At 42.2% G+C, this 21,008-nt stretch overlaps 2 protein-coding genes across 2 annotated transcripts in view; one reads left to right on the top strand and one right to left on the bottom strand.

Moving 5' to 3' along the window:
• Positions 1 to 5,300: 5,300 nt before the first annotated feature.
• rbm41 (RNA binding motif protein 41) lies at positions 5,301 to 10,170 on the bottom strand. Its single transcript, XM_069674411.1, has 7 exons — positions 10,151 to 10,170; positions 8,907 to 9,023; positions 7,678 to 7,879; positions 7,104 to 7,308; positions 6,282 to 6,763; positions 5,732 to 5,879; positions 5,301 to 5,562 (listed from the first exon to the last, which is right to left on the bottom strand). The coding sequence occupies exons 1-7, from the start codon at positions 10,156 to 10,158 to the stop codon at positions 5,408 to 5,410; spliced, it is 1,317 nt and encodes a 438-aa protein (XP_069530512.1). The 5' UTR covers positions 10,159 to 10,170; the 3' UTR covers positions 5,301 to 5,407.
• An 808-nt stretch (positions 10,171 to 10,978) lies between these two features.
• klf8 (Kruppel like factor 8) overlaps positions 10,979 to 21,008 on the top strand; it is a 72,013-nt gene continuing 61,983 nt past the window's right edge. Inside the window, exon 1 of the mRNA XM_069669529.1 lies at positions 10,979 to 11,342. Coding sequence (XP_069525630.1) covers positions 11,316 to 11,342 — 27 coding nt within the window. The 5' untranslated portion in view covers positions 10,979 to 11,315. The remainder of the gene's footprint in view (positions 11,343 to 21,008) is intronic.

Here is a 21,008-nt window from a genome sequence, read left to right as displayed (position 1 = left end):
AGATCCGTTCGTCGACACGTGAGCTGCAGGTTTCTGAAGGCTGACGATGATTTAGTGAAATCCCTGAATACTTTGAATAGTTGAGAGCAGTCAGGATTACAACCACCTCATGCTCCTGACTCGTATCTTAAGGCTGAGTCATGCATGTGCTGAAAACAGCATGTTGAGCATGACAGACATGACAAAAAAGTTAATATAAGATCTTGTGGCAATTCCTCGTTCTACGGAAGCCCTAAGCGGACATGCATCCATACTTTTTATTGACTCTGTTTTCCTGTGAAGTTATTTCAGTTGTTGTCCCGAGATCTCAACTTTGTCTTGTTATCTGGAGAAAGCTGGTTTTCGCCTGATAACGGGATCATTTTCTGTCGATGTAGAAAACAGAACAACAGGCTGGGTAAATAAATAAAATGTATGGATGCATGTCCTCTTAGGGCTTCCGTAGAAAGTACCTTAAAAGGTCCATTCAACAATTCTAAAAGCCTGATGGAAATTTCTCCTCTTCACATCAAGAATAGAATGTTCATGGATGCATCAAGTGATGCACATCAGCAAATTCAAGCTGCGAACAGAAAAATAAAAACAAGTTGTAATAATAATTTTTTCATGTAGTTCTTGTTCAGGACATTATTAATCTTATCTCAGTGTCTCTCCCCGTGTGGAGATCCGGCTGTCCTCGCGTTTCCTGCACCGCCGATAAACCTGCTGAACTCAGGTGGTGAAGCCAAAGACCGAATGTCTGACCAGAGCAAACAGACTGATGTCGCCGCCATCCACAGTCAACATAATCAGACCTTTAGTACGATTTTTAAAAAGTCTTTCTCCGAAACGTCCAAGCTCACCATAAAACCAAATGAGTGCAGAGAAAGGTTGAAATGAATCCTGATAAAAGCTGCGTGTAGCAGCTACGGCAACCTCGTCTACACAACGAGGAAATTAAAGCAGCTCACGTAGACTTACAAGCAACAGCTGCACGTGGCGACCTTACACCTTACTGAGACACTTAATGTTGTCCTTTCCTTTAATTAGTCACCTGTCCGTATATTCTGAACTGCACTTTGCACTATAAGCTCGCTTGACCTAGTGAGGGGAGAGAGAGAGAGAGAGAGAGAGAGAGAGAGGGGTACAAAAGGGAGAGGGGGTCAGACAGAGAGAGCACTTGGTGAAGCGTTCAGTCCTGCAGGAGGAAGACGAGGAGAGACGTCAGGATCTAACACTGAAATCTGGTATGACCTGAACCTGCAGCTGCGTGTAGATTTATATGTACAGTTTATAGATAATCTGGAGCTGTTTGATGCTGCATGATTTAGATAAATGTTGATGGAGATTGAGGAACACATCTGATTCTGTAGGTGGAAAAGAACAGTAGCTTCACTGGTGATTATTGCCTTTAAAATCCATCCATTTATTCCTGTAAACTCCTGTTTTTTTGCTCGTCATGTTGCGTATAATTTGCTTTCCTGAGCCTGTTTGTTGTAATTAACTTCTTACAGATTTAATTGGGGTCTGGTGAGGGAGTTACTGCTAACAGTAAAGAGGCACAAACAATGTGCAGGAAAGCTGCTAAAAGCTTTGCAGAGCAGATGAAGCACGTTAAGCCCTCAGCAGCCTGTTTTTATCTCCCTTTAAGAAGCTCAAGAGGTTGAAAAACATGTTTTCATACTTTGCCTGAAAAACCTTCTGTGTAACCTTTTTCAGCTCTTTACGTAGGCGTGATGTTTACGCTTGTAAAATGTGTAATATAAAGATCATTCCAAACACGCGGCCACAGATTTCAGGCGGATATAAATATCTTTGGAAGCTTTGGGATCTGAAGTAGAAATTAAATCATATAATTCACAACATTTTATCCCAACTGTAATATTGAAACTTCTTTTTGTCAGTGGGGATGATATATATTTTATAATATTAGACACATTATTTAGCATGCAAATATGCGTAAAGAAAATGACAAAGAATGCAAAGCTCATGACTGGCTTTAAGATGTGCTGATTCTTTCATCAGGATCAGACTCATATACCTCCCCAGGGGGAAATTCGGGCGTTGCAGATGCTTTTATACAGACTAGAAGTATGAAGAAATATAGGACATATTAATAAAGTAAAAATATGTGAATTATATGTACAGAAATACAGCAATTGAAGGAGATTATGTCACTGCAGTCATTCTCCTTTCTTCTTCCTCATGCTCTCATTAATCATCTTTTGTGTATCTTCCTGCTGCAGCTCTACAGTCAGGACCACCGGGTCTCCATCTCCTAGCCCCCACATCCTTCACCATCCACATCTTCTGCAACATCGGCTTCAGCAGCCACAGGTAGGTTTGTCTTGTTTGGTTCATTTGTACATAGAAACAGGTCATGTGTTTGTTCTTGCCTACAATAGTCTCTTAGAGGATCTCTGTCTCCCCCTAGTGGACATGTTATGAAAACACATTTTTAGCTGCAGCCAACTTAAAGTGATATTATCGAAGATTTACATTTAAATAAATGTCTGTTAAGTCTCTATCTGCCGCCGAATGAGGTAACACAATAGTGATTGAGCCTATGGACCACTGATGTTGCATTTGCAGTATATAGTATTATTATGGAGAGGGTGTCACAAGCGGCGCCCAGTTAGTGACGCGTTTTCCATCAGCCAGCAGTGGTTGGTCTGCCAGAGAGGGTAGGCGGAGCTAAGCGGCTGCTTTTCCGCCCTCTGCAAGTGTTGCGAGTAAACAGTAATCTACTATGGCTGAACAAACAAAGAAAAGATGGATGACTACAGATACAACTTCAACAAGAAGTGAAAATCCAAAGAAGAAGAAACAAACTCGACGCTCAGATGAAGCAAACAGTCTGAAAAGGAAAGCTAGTTTTTTCATCTCTTGTCTCTTTGTGTCCGTTTCCATCAATCCTCAACTGCCAGCTGTTATTTAGACACCTGAACCAGACACTTCAAAATGAATGCTAATGTTGCTCTGTGTCTGCTGGATGTGTACAAATGATAGTATGAAGAAGTTACTACGGTACCATACAGTATTTAAGACCCCTCATCACTGGCTGCACAGCTTGTAAGATGTGTGTGCTCCTACCTAGTAAGAGTGTTTTTGCCTTTTATATGGTCGTATTATTTTGACCCACATGTTGAGAATTATTTATCCATATGATTCTAACCTAATGCTTTAAAAATGTGATTTACAGGTGATTTCATACCTCAAACAAGGTGCAGAAGCAGAGGGGAAGAAGACTCAGGACTAGCAGGATGGAGAGCTGCAGGAACCCAGAGACTGTCACTCCTAGCTTTGGAAGGATGTCGGCCACGTCCGGTCGTCCCCTCTCAGACGGGACAGACTCTGTCCTCACTGCAGCCCGGCTTGCCCGCAGAGGATGGACAGAGGATAGCAAGAAGGCAGGGTGGCAATTCTCCCACGTCCAGAGCTCACCACGTCAACCCTCAGTCTGCAGCTCAGAGGGAAATCAAAGTTTAATACGTGTTGAGGTTTGCCTGAAGGACCTCAGGAGCAGGCAGGTTCAGAACAGCAGGAAGACGGCTGAGGACAGAGAGACGTGCTCTGAAAAGAGGGCAGAAGAAGCAAAACAGACGAGTATAGGTGCATTCTTAGCAAACAGACAAAGTTATAATAACGCACTTACAGACAGACAGATCCTCTGCAGTCAGAAAGGTATTATTTATCTCTGGGCGTCCGGCTGTCGCACCAGATGCAGACCGTCCAGACGGTTTAAGCCCCCGATGCTGCCAGTCATCGCTGAGATATAAGCAAGAAAGGACAATGAAAAAAATGCAAGGTACATGTGAAGCACAAGATTTAGGGTCTTCCTGGTGATGATAAGAGTGCGAGCAGCTGTCCAGCTTTTATAAAAACCTGGTTAAATGGAGGACTTATCGTGAAGGGTCTTGCTGTGATGATTAAATATGTTTGATACGATGTGTTGATGCTGATTTTGTTCAATAAAATATATAATATGTACAACTGTTGGTAGCCTTTCTGTCCTAAGAATCACTATTGAAACTCAATTTTTAACTTGTCATCCAGTCATGCAATCCACTCAGATAAAGGCTTTAAACATAGTGGAGATGTCGTGCAACATCCTGGGTGTTGGCACAGTTATACACTGTACATGAGAGTGACCAGCTTGGGTTTTTATAGCTGAAGACATGGTAATATGTTTCAACCAAAACTAAAGAAATACTGAATAAATACAAACAGAAAACAGGCTGAAGTAGTATATATTGATTTGCAACAGCTAACACTTAGTAACATCACTGTTAGACTATAAAAGGCCAGGTGTAACATGCTGAAAACAATTTGATCACTCAACAACCAAGATGTTCAATAATTATGATTCATTTCGATTACTGAATTGATTAATCGTTAAATATACTCTAAGTTTCTGTGCGTGTCAGGATGTGTTTTCATACCTAGGTACGGAAGCCCTAAGCGGACATTTTATTTACTCAGATTTCCCGTGATAACGAGTTATTTATCTTGTTATCTCGAGACAACGAAATAAATAAGACGAGATCTCCAGAAAACAACTGAAATTACTCGTTCAAAATGGAATAAATAATATGTATGGTGGCATGTCCGCTTAGGGCTTCCATACCTGGCCCTGTGTGCCCATTTGTCTTTGTGTTTACCTAGCTGACGGACGATTTTCCGTGTGTTCTGTCATTTTTTATGTCAACAATGAGACTAGGAATAGGAGAGCAACCCAGAGGATGATTATGGAAGGAAAGGAAAACTTGTGTTTGACGTGTGAGAGCTCAGTGCTTCACTGCATCAGTGATTTCAGTGTATGGATGTAACATAAAATTAATTACTGACATTATACGGATTACACATCGTGTTAAACTGAATTGAACCCCTGTAGCTGTTTGAATGCTGTATTTTTAATCTCCTTGCAAAAGCAGCCTTACTTGTAAATGTCTGAGTGGCTCCACCTAGTGTCCAAAACCAGAATTACACTGAGGTTTACACTGCAGGGAACTGTGAGTACATTGTGTCTTCTGTAGTGTTCTTTATAAATATATAAATATGTTTCGGTTGAGAATAAGAAAACATATTATTTTGTTATATTTTCATATAGATTCATTGTAAAATTCCCACATAATGTTCTTTAAATTTGACAAATATGAAGATTTTTGGGCTCAAGGATTTTAAACTTGTAGGATATGGTCTTATTTTAAAAAGCTAAATATAAACTTTAACTTGTTTTATATGTAGAAACAATATGACTTGTTAAGAGCATTTGTTTATCATAGTAGTTTGTGTTATTGTGACATAATACAAAGTCTATATGAAAAAAAACAGCCATTTATTACTTTGAAAATTCCACTTGGACACTTTTTATCCAGAAAAATAAATAAATTATTTACAATCACATCAATTTGAGCCTTTTTCACAACTATAAAGCATCAATGTTTTTTGTCTCCTCCTTCACTTCCTGCTCCTTCTGCTTCCCCTCTTCCTGTCGCTCTCGGCCAAACTCAACCACCAAAGGTTTCCCGAGCAGGCGGTATCCGTGGACCAGCTGCAAGGCTTTCTGGGCTGTTTCAGCATCTGCCAAAGGAGAACAAATACGCATAACAACAGATCTAATGTGTAATGTAATGGAAAATGCACAGCTTGTTTGGCAAAGTAAATGTATACATGGAAATGCCAGACCATTCAATGAACCTCTCTCTGGTTACAGACTCAGCACGCTTGTATTTGAGAAGCTGTGTCTCACCTGGCAGAGTGATGAAGGCCTGACCCTTCATCCTTCCTGTCAGCAGGCGGTAAAGCACTGGTGGTCCATTCTCCTGCTCAAACCTGGAGAACAGCGCCACCAGCTGGGCCACTGATGCCTGTGCACTCAGGTTCTTCACACACAGCACCTGCAGAGATGCACCAAAAAACTAAATCTACAATACCTCCTGAAATACGCAAAGTGAAGTTGGTCATGTGTTCACTCGCTGCTGTGACTGGACACGATAAAGATGCTACAACTGTTTCTTATATACACAGACTGTGGTGTATATTGGATCTATCTTACTCTTCTTCTGTGGTATGTACACATTCTTTATACAGTAGATGTCAAACTTATCCCAGGGACATTTTACTTTACTTTTTACATACCTGCCTGATGCCTAAATCTCTGGAATTATTTTAAATAGAACCTTTTTGGTCTTTGGATGTTCTTTGAAACTACTAGCATTTAAGCTAGCCTTTAACCAGTGCCTTCTTTACACCTGGTTTACGCAGCAACAAACTCTTTTTGTTTTAATAGATGTTGATACCTTGGAGGGTTTTCCTGGCTGGTAGTTCCTGAACCTCGGGATGCTCCGGATCCCATCATCAGGTTCACAATTCTTCAGGATTTCTTCGTCTGATATCGTCTCGATCGCTCCTCTGACAGTCAGCGGTCCTCCTGACCTCGCTGTCCCCGCTCCGCACAGACTGCCGATTGGCTGCTTTATGTTTATCTGTGTTGGAGCAGCCGGTCTGTCCTGAGCCAGCTGCTGCTCTGAGGTGTCTGAACTTAACTCTTGTACTTCTGGCTGGGGGTCAGAAGCTTCTTTTGATTGGTTGATGTCTCTCTGTGAGTCCTGTGAATGGTCAGATTCAGTTCTGTGTGCAGATGTGTGTGATGCTGCACGTGTTTCCCCCTGAGAGCCCCGAAACAAGGCATGTTTTCTCTCCTTGCTGAGGACGTCTCTGTAGAGAGAGTCCATTGGATCAGAGGACGACTCCCCCTGCTGGCCATCCTGGTTATCTTCTTCTGTAAGACGAAAATACAACAACACAGGTTTGACCTTCTGATCAAAGGGACAGAGCAGTGACTCAGTCTCATTGCTTTTCTATCTCCTGTGGGGTTGTTTTGACCATTTATTTATGTATTATAACTGAAAGCTTTAACTTTCCAGAACTTGGATGAGACAAACTGTGTCTCTCTCAGCTGTTTCTATTCGCTTGAGATTAACCAGTCAAACCTGCAAAACTGTCTTTCCAACACCCCTTTATTGTGTCACCTCTCTGCAATGTCATTAAATAAATAAGCATGTTCCTCTGACTAGTCAACCGATGCATGAATCAGTGCATGTGACTCGAGCCCTCCGTACCTCTGTGGTAAAGCGCAGTGAGGAATCCCAGGCGATCATTTCCCTGGAAAAGCGCTTGTTCGATCTCCATCTCCCGGCGTGACAGCGGTCGGCTGGCGGCGAAGCGCTGTGGGCGAGACAGGAGCTCTGCCCGGGCGTCAATCTTGTCCCTGATCACCTGCAGGCGCTGCTGCTTCGCACCTGGAGCTGCACACACGCCGTGGGACTGTGTGGGCACAAAGCAGGGGGGTCGGACATGGATGAGGGATATATATAACATTTATATCAGTGTTTCCTCAGAGAATAAATAGTTAGATTTTTCCCTGAGGTCAACATGATTATACAAGTATTTGTCATGTTTAATCTGGTTTACATAAACAAATGTACATTAATTCAGGTGATTTGGAAATATATTTACATCTATGTGGTGTACATTCATCAGCTAAACATGTCAACTCCAAAAATATTATGTTGATAAAAGAAAAGCAGTGATGCTGAGATCATGCAAACTCCACAAATGCAGGGCTGCAAATCGAAAACCTGTTATTTCCTTCCTCTTATTTTTAGCCACCTCTGTGTCTCCAGTAGAGTTTACCTTCTCTGCTCCCTCCGGTGCATCTCTGCTCTGCCACAGCTGAATCTCAGTGTCGGTCAGGCCCAGCTCCCGTAGGCTGGCTAGCTCCTGCTCCCCGTCCTGCAGGGCCTGGAACTGGGAGAGGCTTTTCACTCCGGCTGCCTGCTGCCCAAACGGACGGTAGAGCGCTGCCGGGGCGAAGCACTGCCTCTTAGCTACACATCTGTAGGACAGAATTTATTTCAAAATAAGACTTTTTGGGTATATGAGGTGTACTCCACCAGCAGCTACAGACACGTTTAAAGTCACATGTAGTTTCAGGTGTTTTAAAATCATGGTTCAGAGAAAAATAAGTAAGACTCTGTTGCCCTGAGGGTTATGTATAAAACCTCCTCTAGGCTGCTCTGTGGGGCACTGTGAAGGCAACATAACAGAGCATTTTTTATAGCTCAGACGGCCCTGCTGGGAATAAAGCTGCAGACTGTCTTTCCCACTGAGCTACACAGGGACGCACAGGCAGGTCTTATCAACACTGCTTTTTGTTTTTATTATAACTGTGCGACAGTAAATTCCTCCAGTAAGGGGTTAACCACAATTTGCATTTGAATTAAACTTTGGACAAATATTTTTGGAAACTGATTCTAAAAAAAGATTCACACTTTCAGCAAGGACAGACAAGAAACTAATTATTCATTTCAGGAGATAAATAGAACTATAACTCTAACACAATGTACTACAGAACACTTGGTAAAGAATGGCTATAACCACCCTGTTGTCATATATTAAGTCCTGAAGTGAGAGAAAGACAAGTTCACCTCAGTCATTATTGAATTACATGTACAAATGTTCAACTAAAGATGCGTTGACTTGTTGTAAGGTCCAATAACGTTTTATAGTAGTGGCAACTTAATGCTACTGTCAAGACCTGCTATGAAGAAGAGGATTTTTTTGGCTTGTTTCTCTTTCGTAGTTATAATAATATAATAATAAAATATACTTATAGTGTTTTTCTCTCTCTTTTAAAATGTAGACAAAGGTAAGGTGGGGAATTATTGTAAAATGTGTGTGTTGTATGTTTTTGTATCTATAATTTGTCCAAACCCAATTAAGATCTAGCTGACTAAAGCTACAAATAATATGACAACAGGACATAAATATGTGCTAAATTGACTTTAAAATGTTTTCATCGTTTATTATCCAGGTATGTGTGTGGAGGTATAGATTTAGATGGATACAAAACAGTTTCTGACCGGTCGATGTCCACGTCAGTGTGGAGCTGCTGCAGCAGGAGGCTGTGAAGCTGCCGCTGGCCCTCCGTCTCCTGCTCCTCCAGCAGCGGGCCGTCCTCACAGGACCGCCGGCTCACCCTGACCAACACAACACGCAGACAACAGGTCAAAATCTCAGTGGAGGCTTATACAACAGTATGAAAATGACACACACACCGTCATCTGTACACAGACCTGTATTCTGACACAAACATAGAAGAAAACATCAGACAGGATTTTTGTTGGAATAAATAGCAATTATGTGGGAAGATACATACATAACTACTGCCCAATGATGTGAAATAGAACCAGGGCTGTAATAAACAGTATTGTTCACTATTCATGTGACAATCAATTTTCTTAATAGATCGGTTGTTTTGATATATAAAATGTATGAATATGGGGGGAAAAAACAGAAGTTGATGAAGCCCTGCACTCGATCTTCAGACTTCTTGTTGTACAATGACTAAGCGTCCAAAGATATTTAGTTAACAATCGCATAAGAAAAAGAATATTAACAAATCCTGATTTTGAGAAGATGAAACCAGGAAATTGGAGGCATGTGTGCCTTGACTCAAACAACAAATTAAATATAGATGATGTAGATTTTCTTTCTGTTGATCTACAAATAGTTCAAAAGAAATGTTTCTACACTGTTTGCACTGGTTGAAGGGTCCCTTTAATTTCAGTGGTTGTGTTATGCCATTACAGGCAACGTTTCAAAGCAATGAGCAGGATTACATCTATTTGAAATTAACAAAGTAAATGTGAACGATAAAAGCAGGGCAGTGGAAAAGTTTTCAACTAACTTAGCTAAAGCTAACTGAGTTTTTTCATGTATCATATTGACAATAAGCACAGTAAATACAGTTCCAGTGTTGTGTTGGTTTACAAACCAACATAACTGGCTTTTAAGAAAGAGAACAGAAGACTGGTGTGTATGTTTTATATCTAACATTTTCGTTTTGTTTCAATGCTTTGGAATTTATCTGAAACGGTTAATAACCAATCACATACGGCTGCTACGGACAAGCTAACGCTAGCTTAGTTGGCTGTAGCTATCTCCATGACAACAGTGCTGTCTGAGGTAGCGCTCATTCTCCCACTCCCATTTTCTGCTCACACTTATGCACAGACCTGTTCTCGGGCATAATGTTTGTTTAAAATATGATTATTATTATAACATTTCTGGTCTACGACACTGATAACTTAAAGTTCATTTTTACCTTCGCATGTTTCCGCCTTCTGTTTTTAGTTCCGGTGTGTGGAATCATGGGAAATGTAGTCCCTACATGAGCAATCATGAACTATAAGCTAGATTCATGAGTACAGGGGAAATAATTCGAGGAAAATAATGGCACAGCTTCGCTTGGGGGCATTTTGGACATGAAAATTAACTCACGTTTGTGTATTTAGTGCAGAGATCCATTTGAAATGAAAAGCCTATATAGTTACAAGATTGTGGTATTTTAGGTTGTTTGTCGGTTGGTCTATTGAAATGAAAACCAGACCTAACATGTTGCATGCATTTTCCCTATTGTGAAACATCTTATGGAGAAAAAAATGGCACATAAGGCATGTAATCTGCCACACCCTGCTTCATTAGAAAAGGTGTGGTTATAAGCACATATCTATCATCAGACCTGGCTGTCTTCTATTCATCCATGTGAGCTGTTTTATCAAACGTAATGCTGCAAAGCCTTACTGAATATATACTGTAAATCGCTCCCACCCTCCCCACCCTGATGGAGTGTCCTCAATTAGCCTGCTGGGTGACGTCAGTAAGGTGACATGGGTGCTTCTCTTCACCATCTCTGCTGCAGCTCCGCAATAATAGATGGGGGTACATAGATGGGAGCAGAGTCGTGCAGGTTGCATGCAACTGAATGTTCCCATGCATTTGAGCGCGGTTGTGCAGCAGCTCCTCTCCTCCTGCCTGCAGCCGGTGTCGGGTCGCCGGCAGCTCGGCTTCTCTGCAGGGCTGCGCAGCTCCTGACTGACAGAGAGATGAGGGGTGGGGACGCAGGGTGGGGTCACAAGCAGGGAGAGGCGGAGGAGGAAAAGGCAGAGAGAGAGAGCCCAGCCCTTGAATACACGGCAACAACACGCCGTCAGAGAGAGGGAGAGACACAGAGAGACTGGCTGTTTTTTGGGGGGAGCAAAGGGAGCCTTCGACGCTGCGGATATGAACTGAAAAGAAACACTGGAAGAGGCAGGGATCGTGTTCCTATATCCCGAAAATTTATTGTAAAGGTGGAAAACTAGCCCCCCAAAACCCTCCTCTCTCCCTAACAGTTCTTATTCAGATAGAGCTACACCCAAAGCCCCGACCGACCCCCTCCTGTTCCTGCTGCTCCACCCCTCCGCCGCTGCACCGCTCCGGCAACCGAGATGCACACGGAGACCCGTAACAAGAAAGTAAGTGCACCTTATTGACTTTGCCCAGGTCAATTAAAAAAAGAAACATCTATCTGTGTGGAGGATCTGCCTGTACACAAGCAGAGCTGACACTGTCATGCGCCAAATATGACTGTCAGTGAGCATAAATGTCCTCAACAGCCAATTGAAATCGTATCCTTGCAGGCAGGCAGTTTATTTTGCAATTACTGGAAGAGTTTTGTAACAACGACCTCATTGCATCGTAAAACATCATGCTGAAGGCACTGTCATTTCCATATTTCACTCAGGAAACGTGTCTGTCTCCTCTGTCTCAGGCTTTCTCTCTCTGTGCGAGGTTAGCTCAGGTCCAATTTTAAATGCTCTGTGATCTCTGAGAGGCAGGAAGGAAACGGAAGGCAGAATCTGCAGCTTGTAGGACACCATCTTAGCTTTTAAAGGGCCAGCAGCCTCTACAGAAACAAGCACACAGCCCTGGGAAGCAGCCAGGTGCACTGCCTCCTGCTACACCCTGCACGAGCACTGCTGAAGGCTTGTGACTTTAAATGAGTCTTGCCTCATCAGAGTATGTTTTTGTGTCAGAATACTCTACGTTAATGAAATCTGGCGTGCGATCAGACTGGTATGAAACACAGATGCTGGAAAGAAGCGCCCTCACTGCAGCCCTGGTTCTGTTTGTCTGATGGTTTGAAGGGAAGATGATGGAGACAAGTTACAGTTTGGTAAACAACTTCCAAGTTCCTCCATAAAGAGGTGAACTTTGACCTGCAAATCTGCATGTCTGATCAGGAGAAACTATTGATGTGTCTTGTGTTTGAGCATGAATGGATCGGTTGATGGTTGATTATTTAGTTGTGTGCAGTAAGACTCTTGAGCTCTGTAGTTGTTTTGTTTTGACATTTTTCCTTAAGTTAAAATGTCCAAGCAGCAGGTCTGGAGTCCTGGTAACAGCACATCCTGTTCCAGTGCTTCAGTGAACTCTGAGGCTTTAACTAACAACTATTTAAATATTGATTACTCAGTCATTGATTTCTTGATAATAATCAACAAATTGTTAATATAACATGTCACAAAATAGTGCCAATTTCCTCTCAAATTTCCCCGAAGCCCAAAGAGGATGTCAAATCGTATTTTGTCCAATCAGCAGTTCGAAACCCAAAGATAGTCTTAAATAGAGCCCGACTGATATCGGTCTACTGATATTATTGGGCCAATATGGACCCTTAAAAATTGTCAGTATTGGCATATATATTTCCTGATATGCGCCTTTATTCAACTGTTTTTACAAACATGGTTAGGATCATTTAAAAATAGTGTCATCATGTCGTTTGCCCAACAGACTGTAGTCGGACTCCATAGTTTACAACCCTGTCAGCACAGTCTGCAGCCCATGTAGCAGACTATAACGCTGAGCAGATCCTGATCCGCACTAGATCTAGCCGCGTGGATGCCCTAAATTGACAGTTTAGATAATCTTATAATAATATAAATGAATAGTATAAATTGTGCTACTATAGCCTATATTATACTTCAGTTAAAAACAAGAGTACTTGAGCAGTTCTACCTCCAGCTAAAGGTGACTTAAGCAAAGTTAGCAAAGTTAGCTGAACTCTGTTTGAGCGTCTCTTTGTAAAAATCTGTATCAAGGGTCAAATAATGTTTACCTCCAGGGCAGACATGTGACAGTTTGCTCAAAGAAGAGCTTTTAACTGAAAATGGAAACCAATATATCAGCCTGTAGCCTACTAGCCTTGTGACCGAAGGAGACCTTCATCTCACAACCCTGCCATGTTAAAAGTAGTAACCACAGAAAGAAGCTTTTAGACTGTGATAAATTTGGTGATAAATAGCCTCGATGAAGCCCCCTTTGATACAACGGGGGCATTTATGACTTATGCAGCATGTCAGTAACCCGGGCAACATCAGCATCTGAGTCACAAGCACTTTAGTCGGCAAATACAGTAAATCTGCAGGAATTTGCAGCCAGTATTGCACCGGAGCAGCAACGCTAAATGTTAATGCTGTGAGGTGTTGTTCTTTTATGCACTGCACTTTCATGAAACAGGGTTGTAACGTAGAGGTCTTCACTCGTACCACCAGTTCCTGCTATCATAGATCAAATACAGGACCCAGGTCGTGCCAGGTGTTAATTCATTTCTGTGTAATTGTGATGGTTAGAGTAGTTTTGCATAATTCTTAGAAGAGACGATGGCGAGTGAAAACTGCGAACTGCAGAAAAAAGTCATTGATCTTTTCTTAGTTTTGTTGGATTTCTCTCTTTTGGGCTCTTCTAACATTTACTTCAGGACGATGACGTCTTTCAGAGCTCATACAAAACGTCAAAATGTCCTCCTGTTTATTCCAAAGAAACAGGAAACCCAGAATGCATGACTTCCTGTCTGGTGGTGTTTTTTTCCCTTCCAAAGAGCTGCATAGCTGCTACAACAATGACTCTAAAAGCTTTTGATGAACTATTAAGGAGGCACTTTGATGTAACATCAGTCAGTTTAAAGTAGAGTCCCTGACATTTATTTACACGCTCTAAATACTTCGGGTTATTGCTTTAAATAATGAGCTGCAGCATAACTTGTTTAGACAAAATAAATCTGTGTAATAATGTACAAATAACAGGACAGGATACATGTGGACCTTACAGTAACAATACGTTTGTAGAATATACTCCCTGAGACTCCCTGAAAACACATCATTTCCCTCAGGTGTATGTGCTGTCACTCAGAGTGTTGTGTGTCTGATGTGCGTCTGGTGCTCTTGCTTTGGGTTGTCTCGTCACAGGGAAAGTTGGCCAAAACTGTAACCGAAAAGTTGTTTATTAAACTAATCTTTGCCTTAACCCCAAGATTAAACCCATAAAAGATTTTTACTTTAAACAGAGATGTTTTTAATTTTTAATTTATTTATTTATGATTTCATTTCAACTAATGACACTATTGGAAAGGCTGCATCCACGACGCGACATCCTGCAGAGCGACTTATACCTATTAAATATATTGATATTTCGATGGACTACATGATGTCCAGTGACAAAACAGGGTCAGATTTTGAGATTATTTTTGCTTTAATGAAATAAAGTAGGCAAAGAGATTATAATTTTGCCAAAAAATGATGATTTTCTAATCCCAACCACCAAGTTTGGGGACTAAATTTAATCAAACTTTAACCATTTAGTTTAGTTGTGTTACATGGTCACAGTTCGTTTAGGTTTAGGACACGAAACTTGTTTAAGATGATGTTTTTTATGGCTTCCTTCTGACCTACTCTAAGTGAATTTAAAGAAACGCTCATGAAGTCCTCTCTCTCTCTCTCTCTCTCTCTGTCTCTCTTTCTTTGTTTCCTTTCTCTCTCTCTCTCTCTCTCTGTTTACTCTTACCTTTGACCCAGATGACTGCTTGTGACTCCGTGAGAGCGGAAATCAATTTCCTCCTGTCACAGTTAGAGCCGTGCATTATTACAAGTGTAGTAAACTGAGCGCTCAGTCTGTAACACAGACTCAACTGAGCATGCTCCATGCTTTGTGTGTGTGTGTGTGTGTGTGTCGGGGATCAGCTGGGCCGTAGACGTGAGAGCAGGGTCAGCTGTACATTCCTGGGCAGGGCATCAGCAGTGAAGGGCCCTTGAATACAAAGTCTGCCTGTGTGTAAAAGAGATGGAGTGTGTATCTGTGTGTGTGTGTGTGTGTGTGTGTGTGAGAGGTAGAGAGAGCTGATGCTCCACAGTAGTCAATGATTAACTCACAGAACAAAGTTTGATTAAACTACTGAGATAGTGCTCGTTCCATATGTCTGTGTCGCCGTGTTCACGCCACTAAACTACATATCTGACCGAGCTGTCAGCGCGACATGGGCGGGTGTGGATGTGGTGGGTGGGTCAGAACCAGCCAGCTGTTGCCAGCGTGTCACAGCAACCGTAACATCTCTGTTAAAGAGCAGAAAACAAGCTCCCTGGACAGATCGACAGTCCTAATTGTAATGCCACTTTTTTAACAGTGTTGAACTTTAAAATTCACTGATCCATCTCAAAGCTGAGTCAGAACTAAAGAGTGACGGGCATCTTTCTCATACTTCTCCCTAAAGACATAAAGACACCTATCACAGAGGACACACAAACAGCCACACGTACAACAGGTTGAGCTTCCTGTTGTTGCAACCGTCACCTCTTCTTCACTGGAAAAATGATGCCAGTTTTGCTAGCGTTGTTCAGTCCACCCACACAAATATTTTACACTCACCGGCCACTTTGTTAGGTACACCTGAAAATCTAATGTAATCCAATACACCCGCTCAGCCATGAGATTAGCTTTTATGTCGCCTGTAATGTACAGGCTTTGTTCTAAGCTGTCACAGAGGTGTTGATTCAATGAGATTTCAGCGTCAAGGTCATAATTGGTGGTGCGGCTGTTCTGAGCTGCATTATATTCAGAGGTGTTTCTAATACTCTGGCCCCCTCAGGTATCTAAATAGGGAGGACAAAAAATTAGAGACACATCTCAATATAATTCAGTTCAGTACGACACCACCTTTAACTACGGCCTCAGTAATAAATACAAGACGAGGTCAAAGCCTAGCATGTGGCTGACCGCGTCAGGTCAATGTGCGCTTTTGTGGGCAATGTGTTACAAGGACTGTCTGTAAGAGGCCGATGACAACGTGTTTGAAAGCAGGTGCGCGCTGCGGACGTAGGTGGGGACAGCAGACGAGCAGCAGACGACCAGCAGACCCCGCCTACTCCCCGAACAAAGTATCCAGAGCCGTATAGACAGAGAGTCGCGTCAGTGGAGGTCCAATATGCTCCGTGATCCACCATTGTGATGTTGCGACTCTCTCTCTCTAGGGCTGTGAAAGTATCGTCAGTCACTCTGTCAGTCACGTACAGACCCGTGTGTAGGTCTGACCCCGGCGGTCAGCCAATAATAGAATTTACACACTTCAGACTCTCAACAAAACAAAAGTCAACCAAAACTAAACTTCATAAAAGCACAATCCATGGCAGTGCTGTTGCACCGAACTGCATTAGATTTTCCAGGTGTACCTGATGAAGTGGCTGGTGAGTGTATATGTTCACAGAATTTGTATGTATCTTTCTAATGGTCTATGAATTGGGTGACTTTGGATTGGACCAGAGAGTACCAATAGACTCACCAAAACTGGGGTTCTTGTACCGCCAAGCTTCAACTGGTGGTTCACATTAAGCATTGCCAACAATTGCACTCCAAGTCCTCGAGTCGAAACAAAAACTTCAGTTTGATTTAAGTGCAAACAACAGTTTCAGTTACACTCACTCGTGTAACATTCAGACACGACACAATGAACCAGTGACTTTAAACACAATCCGATTCAGACTCCTTAGTTGTTGATTAATGCACAATGAGAGTAAATGGCTTATACTGACTTATCAAGCATCAGCGATCGGCATTAAAGGTTTGAATGCACCTTTGTGTTATTTAAAAGAACACCTTCGTGTTGGCTGCAGTGATGGAGGAAACTGGTTGGAAAATGCAGGAGTAGAAATCGTTGTTTCAGGGAGAGGTAAGGAGATGTACTTGATGAAGAAGAGCTCTGCATGTGTTGGTTGCAGAATATTGCTTCTTTGTAATGATACAGAAGTATCAGGGGGTCCATTGGTAATTTAAAGGCTCTTTTTGTGACATGGCGATCAGGAGTCTCATGCTTCGCTGCCTGAGCTAAGGGCGCTCTTATAAACGTCCTGTAAGTGTTTTCCAGGTGGTGAGGAGGTGTCAGAGCTCACCGGCTCACTGCACTTTTCCATTTCCCATTTTATGCGATGCTCTTATTCGGAGTAATTTACGGCACGTGCGGCCGTACAATAAGCTTCAGTACCTCGATCACAGACATTAAAGGCGGGGTCAGGGACGAGGGGAGAGGGGTGGATGACAGAAATGTATCTGTGACCACAGGATGATACGGAGAGGTATCGTTTCTTTCTTCTTAGCATCCTCAGGGAGAAACGATCCCTCGCTGAAGCTTGTATGGACACAGACTGAGTGTTTGTGTATCAGCTGGTGGACCAATCCAGCTGAGTGGCTGCCTGGCTGTCTGTGTGTGTGCGACAGAAGAGATAAATGGGAGCGGGGTACGAGGACACGGTGTGAGGAATGGTCTGGGTGCGTTAGGGCCGACACAGGGGTCATTGCTGGCGGTTGGTGTTATGGTCGGGTCATTCAGTCAGCTGAATCACTGACAATTAACAGGAAGCAGGTCGTGTGGAGAGCAGAGGAGAGCTAAATGTCAGGTCTGTGCTTTTTAATCGTCTGCTTTCCCCAGAGTGCCACAGATATGCAGCTTTACTTCCTTTTGTTTTAAAGAGACGATTAAATTAAAACGTAACATTGTTTATTTATCTGTCAGAAATACCCAGTGCTGCTCAGAACCAGTGAACTCATGGCTGCCTCTAGTGGCTGGAAGATACAGGAAGTAAAGACCACTGCTGCTTTAAACAGATGTATTTTTGTGGTCTGTATGAACCCTTGAGTGCGACATGTTTCGTGAGACGGCCATTAAGGCATGGCTAAAGCATGCCAACATGCATATTAACATAACTCAGATAACATTTTTCCACAATGCACATGCATGAATTAAATCTTAATGCTGCAACGACAACAATATTTTAGACTGTAACCTGTTAGTTTGGCGCTGGCCTTCTCAGGCTTCAACATGACAGGGCCCCAAGCACAGAACCGGCTCCACAAAGAGGCGGTTCGGTTTGGAGGAACTGGCCTGCACAGAGCTTTGACCTAAACCTTATCCAACACCTTCAGCCGAGAACCAGACTTATTGCCCAATCAGTGTAAAGGAGCCTCTCAGCTAAGTTATAAGGTCTTAGCGAAAGCCTGAAACCAATAAAGTGGAGGTGGTTATAGGAGGAGATTAGTTGCCGCTTTAGTATGAGCCGTATGATCAGTCATGTGACGTTGGGGTATCCCCATATTCTTAAAGACAACTAGTGTAGGTAGAATTTGTCTAAAATCTGGGCGTATGACACATTTTGATGGATACTGATTGGTGCAGGTGAGACCAGATGTTACCTTGTTCCTAATGGCTGCACTGTATCTTTGAGTGTCTGTGGGAGGGTTAACAGACTTTGTTGCCCAGGATTAAGAGGAGCAGTGCGGGGGGGGGAGAGCTGCGTTGTTGGTGGAGTCACGGTGTCTTTTTCTTTTTTTTTTCTGTGTTTGCTGGGCGGCCTTGCTCAGGCTGGCCTGCCCCAGGGCTCGGGGCTATTTATAGAGACACAGCACCGTTTATATGGTGAAGGCAGAGCAGAGCAGAGCTGGCTGATTCTCTTGTACCAAAAATTCAACCCTGGACACCGTTACTAAGATTCACATTGAACAAGAGTAAGAATCACTGTGCGCCCATGGTAGAGCCATCTTCACTCAGAGTGTTTGTACCGAGCTGTGGAGCTGACCTCTCTCTAAAATGAGTCTTATCTTCTTCACCACCTTGAAGGTGACTCAGACCTGGACTGAAGTGTGTATTCTGTTACCTGAAAAAAACCCACCATGGTGTCAGATTGTAAGCATCAAGGTGAACAATTAATGCATCGTATGGAGACCAAAGTAGATTAGATGCCATCAGTACAATTATCAAGGGATAATGCTGGACAAGGTGTCCATTATAAGGAAATATTGGACGACTGGGAGTCCATTAAATTCATGATTATTAACACGTGGAAGGGCATTATTCTGCTTATACCATGGCCACTTGCCAAATAAAGAATATAAGACTGTTAATGATTAATTACTTAATGTCTTTATGCATTTTGCATTGAACATATGAGGTTTCAACACGCCATAACTCATTTTCTGTTATAATTAGGGCTTTGAAATATTACTTTTACCAATCGTTTCCATTACACATTAAACATAGTTCACTGGCCGAGTAATAATGATAGATCTTGGAAATGACCTGGCAACAGGAGGTATTTATGGGTCCGCTCAGCTCATAGAACCGTTACCCATCAGCTAACGGTATTAAATAGATGAAAACACTCCAAACGACAGTAATTATATCATGACCAGCTATGCAGCCATAAAAAAAAGGCTAGTACCATGTAGTCAGCGCTTTAATTTTGAACGGTGAACAGACAAATTAACTGGAACTTCTTAGTAGGTCTCCATTCTCAGGAAATAACAGACACCCTGCAGCCAATCAGAATCGAGTACTCACCCAGACCGTGGTATAAGACATATTGACGCAGGCCTCTCCAGTCTGCTGTAAATGTTTGCCTTGTGTTAAAGATTTTTCATGAGATAAATACTCAGGTTTGGATTTCTGTGAACTGATTCAGTATTTGTCAGGTCTGTAAACAAAACCGGTCCCTGTTTGAGTCCTGGCAGCAGCTTTGTCAACTGGTTTTGGTGGAACTGGGATCCAGTTCAAATCGTGATGGACTATTTCACTCTGTTACTAGATGCACAGCAGCAGTACACTGAGGACAGGCTGAATGCAACTAATTCAAGCTTCCTCCTACTCCTTATTCTTCACTACTACAGTCTCCTGTTTACACTTCTGTAGGTGATAATGACATGATTTTAATGTTGTGTTACGGCTAATAATATTGTTTTAGTTCATATCTGGTCATTGTGTACTTTGAGCTTTGGGGAAAGGCTCCAGAAACAGTAAAGCGATTCACTGGAATTGATATAAATTTTGTCAGGTACAAGCAAAGGATTTATAAAGTACAATACGTTCAACAATAAGTTAGATAATACCTATATAAGTGCAATTATCCGTACCCTACATCCTTACAGACACAATTCCAAATCTAAGAGACCACGGGTTCACGTTAATTAGTAAACAAGACAAAAACGCCTCATATTTGATATATTATTGGTCAAAAGAAACAATCAGTGGTCAGTATTTTTAGTGTAGGCAGTAGCTTTGATTCATTTTTGATGTTAAACTTTTTACTGATGAATTGTTTGGACTATAAAAAGTCCAGAACTGACAAAGAGAATTCATCCGGACGCTCTCAGTTCATTTTCAAAGCAGCATAAACTCAGACATTTGTCTGGTGAGGAGATTAATTGATGAATAATTTAAACATTTATCAAACGAGTTTTTGATCAGCTGTTGATAGGTTTGACACTTCCTTTTAGCTACTTGACCTATTTTAATCGTCGGGATATTGGGGATGAAAGGCACATGACCACATGCCTTGCACACACTGCGAACGCCAAATGAAGTGTTTTGTTTTGGTTATGGTTCACCATTTTTCCCATGATGCTGCGTTTGATTTGGTTGGAGTTTAATGCCCATTTAATCTAAACAGACAGCTGCAGAAAGCTCCTTGTGGATACTCCACAGCCAGACTGTCTCCATCTTTCTTTCTTTCCATCTGTAACTCTCCTGTCAATCACAAAAGCTGGAGGTTGGTGGCGGAGGCGTGAGGAAGGTGTTGGAAGGAGTTGTGGGAAAAAACCCTTCTTGTTTACACACACATCCAAACACACAGCGTTCCTTGGAACAGCTTGGTCGGCCCAGTAGCCATCTGTGTTGACTATACATTGAAGTGACAGTTTAACTCTGTCTGTCTTAATGTGCTAATCTGTCATCCGTGTGTTTCATACGTCTGGCCGCATCGAAGCTCGGTGGTTTCTGTTTAATCCAAACGAACTGGAAACCTGAAAAACACCCTTTCCTATAGTTT

The sequence above is a fragment of the Semicossyphus pulcher genome, unplaced genomic scaffold, assembly GCF_022749685.1.
Source record: "Semicossyphus pulcher isolate SPU_LCO1_2020_fin unplaced genomic scaffold, fSemPul1.0.p SCAF_10, whole genome shotgun sequence".
NCBI lineage: Eukaryota > Metazoa > Chordata > Actinopteri > Labriformes > Labridae > Semicossyphus > Semicossyphus pulcher.
Note: the sequence above shows the minus strand (reverse complement) of the source record. Positions and strands in the feature narration are given on the sequence as shown.

Excerpts from the sequence above, each read along its gene's own strand:
- rbm41 (XM_069674411.1), bottom strand. Across the intron at positions 5,880-6,281 it reads AGCCAGGAAAACCCTCCAAG|GTGCTGTGTGTGAAGAACCT; the intron begins GTATCAACATCT and ends GCATCTCTGCAG. Across the intron at positions 5,563-5,731 it reads GGCCTTCATCACTCTGCCAG|ATGCTGAAACAGCCCAGAAA; the intron begins GTGAGACACAGC and ends CTCCTTTGGCAG.